The sequence below is a fragment of the Caloenas nicobarica genome, chromosome 36 (assembly GCF_036013445.1).
Source record: "Caloenas nicobarica isolate bCalNic1 chromosome 36, bCalNic1.hap1, whole genome shotgun sequence".
In the NCBI taxonomy this organism is placed as follows: domain Eukaryota; kingdom Metazoa; phylum Chordata; class Aves; order Columbiformes; family Columbidae; genus Caloenas; species Caloenas nicobarica.
In genome coordinates this window covers 504,540-512,052 of record NC_088280.1, presented here as the reverse complement: position 1 = coordinate 512,052, position 7,513 = coordinate 504,540, and the positions used below count along the sequence as shown (strand labels likewise).

Sequence of the window (7,513 nt, the reverse complement as noted above, 5' to 3'; positions counted from 1 at the left end):
AAGACAGGCTGTAAAGCCATTTAGAAGAGCCTGTTAGAAAAAAATAACCTCCCCGTGGCTCAGAGTAAACCAGCACCATCTTCTGCTGTCTTGGGAGAATAATTTGTGACTAAAGCCACAAGATTAAGGAGGCGTCGAGTGGAGTTTTTCAGACCGTTACAAAGCTGAGCCCGTCAAACTGCAGCCAGGGAGAAGATGAGGTTTTGCTCCGGCCACAATTTAGGACTCCCTGCAGATTTTTAAGGCAATTTTGGCGAGATCCATCCCCAACCTCACCAGCATCGCAGTCCGGGGACGAGCAGCCGCGAGGACACGGTGGGGACGGATGGTTTTGCGGTCAAGCGGCCGCCGGTTCGCGGGAGGAAGAGCTGCCGAACATCTCCTGGGAGGCGTAAGTCAGGTAGAGAAACCCATCCTCGTCCTTGTTGTCCTGGTACAGCTCCTGCATGGTCATGGCCATGTTGGGCAGCCCTTTGTTGTTCACCAGCAGGTAGAAGGTCTGGGAGGAGGCCAAGCAGAGCCGCGTCCTGCCCGGAGGGTGAGAAGGAGAGCGTTCAAACCATTGGGGTTGGAAAGACCCTCAAGATCAAGTCCACCCATAACCCAACCCCGGCACTGAAACGTCCCCAGGAGCCTCCTCCGTTCACCCCTCCGGGGATGGCGGCTCCAGCACTGCCCTGGGCAGCCTGTTCCAACGCCCCACAGCCCTTTGGGGAAGAAATCACCCCAAATTTCCACCCTCAGCCTCCTTCTCCAGCCCCTTCCCCAGCTCCGTTCCCTCCTCTGAACTCGCTGCAGCTCCTCAAGGTTTTTCTTGGCGTGAGGTGATCCCAACAGCCCTGGGGCCGCCATCGGAGCCCTGAGGTGATTCTGGCGCCATTTGGAGCCCTGAGGTGATTCTGGTGCCCCTGGGGCCGCCACTTTGTGTTTTGAGGTGGTTTTAGCGCCATTTTGTGTTTTGAGATGATCTTGGTGCCCCTGGTGCTGCCATGTTGAGCCCTGAGGTGATTTTGGCGCCATTTTGAGCCCTGAGGTGATTTTGGCGCCATTTTGTTTGGAAAAGCCCCTCAAGATCATGGAGTCCAACCATAACACAACCCTGCACTAAAATGTCCCCAAGAGCCTCATCCGTTCACCCCTCTGGGGATGGCGGCTCCAGCACTGCCCTGGGCAGCCTGTTCCAACGCCCCACAGCCCTTTGGGGAAGAAATCACCCCAAATTTCCACCCTCAGCCTCCTTCTCCAGCCCCTTCCCCAGCTCCGTTCCCTCCTCTGAACTCGCTGCAGCTCCTCAAGGTTTTTCTTGGCGTGAGGTGATCCCAACACCCCTCTGGCTGCCATTTTGTGTTTTGAGGTGATTTTGATGCCCCTTTGGCTGCCATTTTGAGCCCTGAGGTGATTTTAGTGCCGCCATTTTGAGCCCTGAGGTGACTTTGGTGCCGCCATTTTGAGCCCTGAGGTGACTTTGGTGCCACCATTTTGAGCCCTGAGGTGATCTTAGAATCATTTTGCTTGGAAGAGACCCTCAGAATCATCGAGTCCAACCACAACCCAGCTCCAGCACTAAACCATGTCCCCGAGAACCTCATCTGAATGCTTTTTAAACCCCTCTGGGGATGGCGGCTCCAGCACTGCCCTGGGCAGCCTGTTCCAGCGCCCCACAGCCCTTTGGGGAAGAAATCACCCCAAATTTCCACCCTCAACATCCCCTGGGGCAACTTGAGGCCATTTCCTCTCATCCTAGATGTTGGTTCTTAAGAGAAGTTTCAAGCAGAGCCCAAAGGTTTCAAGGCAGCTGCAACAGTGCTGCTCGTTTGCAGGGCTGCTAATCACCAATTAGCCCCAATTAGTGACTCACCTGTGCTGCAGGCCCCAGGAAAAGAGCTGATTGTGGCATTCGGTCCCAACAAGGCCAGAGGGATTCTGCCATCAGGCACCCCGTGCACTGGCAAGCAAACGCTCTTGGCTAATTGCAAAGGCTAATTGCATTAGGCTAAGTCTAAACACTTGGCCCAGTGGAGCAAACGTCTAAAGCAGCCAAAGCAGCTTCCAAGCCAAGGTGTTTCACAGCACCAGCTGCATCTAGGCTGGGTTTTGGGGCTGGTCCAGCTCTGTGGACCCCCCCTTTACCCCAAACTACACCTTGGCCCCTCTGTGTCATTAACCCCTTACCGCAGGGTGACGGCAAACTGGGACAGGGGCAGGTCCTGGGCCACCAGAAACTTGGTCCTGCTCAAGGGGGGCAAGGTCTTCTCCTTCTGGTAGCGCTCCACAACCACCTGCAAGGCCAAGAAGATGCTGCGGGGCGAGACTGGGAGGTTTTGGGACCCCTCTTGCAGGGGGACCCGGAGAAGAGCTGCAAAGATTTTAGCAAAGAGCCTCGCAACCCTTACTGGGATCTTGTTGGGGTATTTGATGCGGATCTCGGTCACCTCGTGCATCCTGGTGGCTGCAGAAGAGAAGGACCAGTAAGTAAAGCCCTGTCCCAGTGTTCCCACTCCCCTCAGCCCAGTAACGCACCGAGGCTTTTCCTCTGCTTGAAGGGGCGAGAGCTGCTGTCGCATGGGTGCATCTTCTTGGGGGGAGGAAGAGGAGGAAGAAGATCTGAGCCCTAGCAGGGGCAGCTGCTGCTGGCAGAGCTCCTAATATAGGCTTGTCCTAATATAGGCTCGTCCTAATTTAGGCTTGTCCTGCCCCACCTGGGCTGGGAGGAGCTGGGATGGTCAGCAGGGTAGTGGGATCTACTGGGATGGAGGGAGGAGAAAAAGAAGAAAATGATGATGATGATGATAGAAATGGAGAAGAGGAGGAGAGAGAAAAGAAGAGAAGAAGAAGAAGAAGAAGAGATGAGGAGGAAAGGAGAAGATGAGAGAGAAGATTATTGGAGGACAATCGATGGTTCGAGGTGGTTATTGGAGAATAATCGATGGTTCGAGGTGGTTATTGGAGAATAATCGATGGCTTGAGGTGGTTATTGGAGAATAATTCGTGGTTTGAGGTGGTTATTGGAGAATACTTCATGGTTCGAGGTGGTGTTTGGAGAATAATCGATGGCTCGAGGTGGTTATTGGAGGACAATCGATGGCTCGAGGTGGTTATTGGAGAATAACTCATGGTTTGAGATTGTTATTGGGGGATAGTCAATGGTTTGAGGTCATTATTGGAGGACAATCAATGGTTCGAGGTGGTGTTTGGAGAACAATAGACGGCTCAACGTGGTTATTGGAGGACAATCGATGGTTCGAGGTGGTTATTGGAGAACAATCCATGGTTCGAGGTGGACAATGGTTGGGGGACAACCCCCCCCGGCACATCCATCCCCGCTCCCTGGCGTGTGTTATCCCGACAGTTTAATTCCGGCGCCGTCTCCGCTGTGATTTACCGGGGGTCCCTAAAGCACCAGCTCATCACGCGGTGCCGATTCCCCCGGCTTCCGAAAACAAATTAGACCCCATTACGCCAATTAGACCCCATTTGTCTTGTTATATCTATCTATAGATTTGGTTTTTATTTCTTTTTCCCCTCGTTTTTCTCCCGCAGCCGCTCGCGCGTGCTCCCCGGGCTCCCACCGCCGCTGGAAAAAATACAAGAAAAAGAGCAACCCGGGCCATTTAAACGCGCCAGAGACCTAAATAAGCTTCGTTTAAATAATTTTATTTTTTGGCAAAACGGGTCCTTTTGGGCTGCGGCTGCTGGAGGGAGGTGGTTGAGGAGGAGACGCATCCCAGGCACATCCCGCTCTGCGGTTTTATCCGCGGATTAATTAAAACCCCAGCTGGATTTATCCCCCATTGCACCCAGGGTGCGACACAACCCAGGCCAATCCTCACCCTATTTTTTTTTTTCCCGATATTTCATATTTAATACATTTTTACCATCGTGCGACATGTTAGTCTGCATCACTTCGCCATAAAAAACTAAAAGATCTCTCAGCCGCGCCGGTTTGGAGAATTACATCAGCGATCCATATTCCATCCGAGTTAAGCCATTATAAATTTATACCCCTAATAAATTTAATTCTGGAAAGTTTGCATGGTGGGGGGAATATTCCTCCCGGGTGATTTCTTAACAATGAACTGATAAATATTGGAGCGCCTCTCAATTTGCTAATAAAAGGAATCGATGACTGTTCGCCGGCTTAATTTTGCTTCCAGGCGAACGCTGGTGGTTTTGCTGCGAGCGGAAAAAAGTCGGGAACGGGAAAAAAAAAAAAAAAAAGAAAATAAAATCTCCATTTTAAATTAGTTCATTAACGGCGAGCATCTATTATTTATCGGCTTAATTTCCGACCATCGCTGCGGCTCCGCGCTGGAATCCCGGGTCGGCATGGAAATGCGATGCTTTCATTACCACGAGCTAATTAATTAAAGATAAGGGGAAATTGGTTTTCCCGATTGGGGAGGGGGTGGGGTGGTGGTTTTTTACCTCCTTTTTGCTGAAACGCGGGGTTTTATTCCCCAAATCTGAGCCGGGAGCCTCGTGGAGCACGAGCGCCCCTGGGATTAATGTCCTTGGAGAGGAAATGTGGCTGGATTAATCCAAATAAGAGAAAAAATAATCAAAAACGGATCAAAAAGAGCTGGGCTGCGGGAGGTAAAAATTGATACCTGCAGCCTCCTCGGGATTCCTGCCCATTTTGAGCGAATTTCTGCTGAAACGCGTAAATAAATCCCCTTCTGCACAAGTTCCCTTTTATTCGCGGCTCGGTTTGTGAGACGCCGGCGTTAAACAAAAAATTAAATCTAAAAATTCTCTTAGATTTATCCCCATGAAATATTAAAGAGGGAACGGGGAGGGACACAGGAGATTTTGGGGTCTCTTGCCCCGATATTTTGGAGCCCCCGATATTCTGGATTTCGATATTTTTGGTGGCAGCGCTTCCCTGTGTGTGGTCAGTTATAAGGTATATGACATCCCCCTATAAATTACACGTATCTATAGATATTATAGCTAAGATACATGGATTATAGATAAGATTCCTGTATATCATAGGTAATATATGTCTATTATCACTAAGGTTTCTATATATTGTAGATAATATGTATATTATAGATAAGATTCCTATATATCATACATATGTGTCTATTATCACTAAGGTTTCTATCTATTGTAGATAATATATATATTATAGATAAGATTTCAATATATCATAGATAATAGGTGCCTATTATCACTAAGGTTTGTATATATTGTGGATAATACGTATATTATAGATAAGATTCCTATATATCGTAGATAATATGTATATTATAGATAAGGTTTCTATACATTATAGATAATATGTATATTATAGATAAGATTTCTGGATATTATAACCAATATATATATTATAGACAAGATTTCTAGACGTCATAGCTAATACGTGGATATTATAGATAAGATTTCTAGATATTATAGATAACGTGGATATTATAGAGAAGCTTTCTCAATATTATAGATAATATGTAGATATTATAGAGGAGATTTCTCGATATTATAGAAAATGTGTGCATATTATAGATATAGTATATATTGTAGCTGATTTCCTTATGTTATAGAAAAAATTTCTGTATGTTACGGAAAAAATTTCCGTATGTTATAGATAAAATTTCCGTATATTATAGATACAATTTCCCCATATTATCATTACTACGTGTGTATTATAGATAAGATTTCTGCGTATTCCAGCGAAGCGGTGGATGTTCTAGCAAAGATTTCTGTATATTATCACTAATATATGTATATTCTAGCTAAGATTTCCAGCTCTTTCTCTAGATTTCCAGCGATTCAGCGCAGGGGAGGACCTGGGGATGCTCCGACCCCCCTAAAAGCATCAATTTGGCGGCAGGGGAGCCCCCAACCCGTTAATTATCCCCGGCGAGGATAATTGGCTGTAACGCACCTCCCGCTGCCGCTGGGTAATAAACCCGCCGGGGGGGTGGAAACGAGGCCTCGAAACCCATTTTTTTTCCCCTTTTCCATCCTATTTTAGCGCCGGCGGCCGTAAATAAACCCTCAATTATTGAGGTCCCGGCGGGTGGTGACGACACCGTTGGACCCCAGCGGGGGGATTTGCTGACGCTTTAATGACGAAGCGAATTATTAACGAGAAGCGCCGGCGCTTGGCAGAGCCGGGGATGGTCACCCCGGCACGGGTCGGGGGTCCCAGCATCCATCGTATCCCTTTTTTGGGGGGAAAACAGCTGAAATATTTTGGAAATCCCTTTATTTAAGGCCCCCCCCCCAAACTTCATCCCCAGCTGAATAAGCGATTGCGGCTGATTCTTCTCCGGAATGACAATCAGCTGGAAAAACCCAGCCCGCAGGACGGGGATTTGGGGCTGGTTTCCAGCGGAGTTTCTCCATGTTTCAGGTTATTTAGTGCTCTGGGTTATTTTTTCCCACCACCCCTCACCTTTTTTTTGTAGCCTAATGAATAGCGGCACAAAGGAAATAATGTGGGTTTGGGGGCTTTTGGGGGTTTTTTTCCCAGACGTAGGCACCGACCCAACGTGACTCGAGCAGCAGTGGCACTGCAGCACTCGGGGGGAGCGGAGTGGGATGGGGACGGGATGGGATGGGAATAGGAAGGGAATGGGATGGGGTGGGAATGGGGATGGGAATGGGATGGGGATGGGAATAGGAAGGGAATGGGATGGGGTGGGAATGGGGATGGGATGGGAATGGGGATGGGATGGGAATGGGATGGGAATAGGAAGGGAATGGGATGGGGATGGGATGGGGATGGGAATGGGATGGGAATAGGAAGGGAATGGGATGGGGATGGGATGGGGATGGGAATGGGATGGGAATAGGAAGGGAATGGGATGGGGTGGGAATAGGGATGGGAATGGGATGGAGATGGGATGGGAATGGGATGGAGTGGGAATGGGATGGGGATGGGATGGGAATAGGAAGGGAATGGGATGGGAATGGGGATGGGATGGAGATGGGAATAGGAGGGGAATGGGATGGGGATGGGATAGGAATAGGAAGGGAATAGGGATGGGAATAGGGATGGGAATGGGATGGGGATGGGATGGGAATAGGAAGGGAATGGGATGGGAATGGGGATGGGATGGAGATGGGAATGGGATGGAGATGGGATGGGAATGGGATGGGGTGGGGATGGGATGGGAATGGAATGGGGATGGGATGGAGATGGGAATGGGATGGGGATGGGAATAGGGATGGGAATGGGGATGGGATGGAGATGGGAATAGGAAGGGAATAGGGATGGGGAATAGGGATGGGAATAGGGATGGGAATGGGATGGGAATAGGGATGGGAACAGGAAGGGAATGGGATGGGGATGGGATGGGAATGCGAAGGTAATGGGATTGGGATGAGAATAGGAATGGGAATTGGGATGGGAATGGGAATATGGATGGAAATGGGATGGGAATGGGAATGGGATGAGGATGGGAATGGGAATATGGATGGAAATGGGATTGGGATGAGAATAGGGATGAGGATGGGAATCAGGATGGGAATGGGAATATGGATGGAAATGGGATGGGAATATGGATGGAAA

The 7,513-nt window shown here is 49.0% G+C and overlaps 1 protein-coding gene across 1 annotated transcript; it reads right to left on the bottom strand.

Annotated features, from left to right (window-relative positions):
* Positions 1-337: 337 nt before the first annotated feature.
* LOC136000983 (microtubule-associated proteins 1A/1B light chain 3C-like) lies at positions 338-2,584 on the bottom strand. The gene is made up of 4 exons (XM_065655026.1): positions 2,521-2,584; positions 2,394-2,449; positions 2,173-2,279; positions 338-527 (listed from the first exon to the last, which is right to left on the bottom strand). Exons 1-4 carry the CDS (start codon positions 2,570-2,572, stop codon positions 338-340), a joined length of 405 nt encoding a protein of 134 aa, XP_065511098.1. The 5' UTR covers positions 2,573-2,584.
* Between the last annotated feature and the right edge of the window lie 4,929 nt (positions 2,585-7,513).

Excerpts from the sequence above, each read along its gene's own strand:
- LOC136000983 (XM_065655026.1), bottom strand. The coding sequence starts at position 2,572 with ATGCACCCATGCGACAGCAGCTCTCGCCCCTTCAAGCAGAGGAAAAGC. Across the intron at positions 2,280-2,393 it reads AATACCCCAACAAGATCCCA|GTGGTTGTGGAGCGCTACCA; the intron begins GTAAGGGTTGCG and ends TTGGCCTTGCAG. Across the intron at positions 528-2,172 it reads CAGTTTGCCGTCACCCTGCG|GACGCGGCTCTGCTTGGCCT; the intron begins GTAAGGGGTTAA and ends CCCTCCGGGCAG.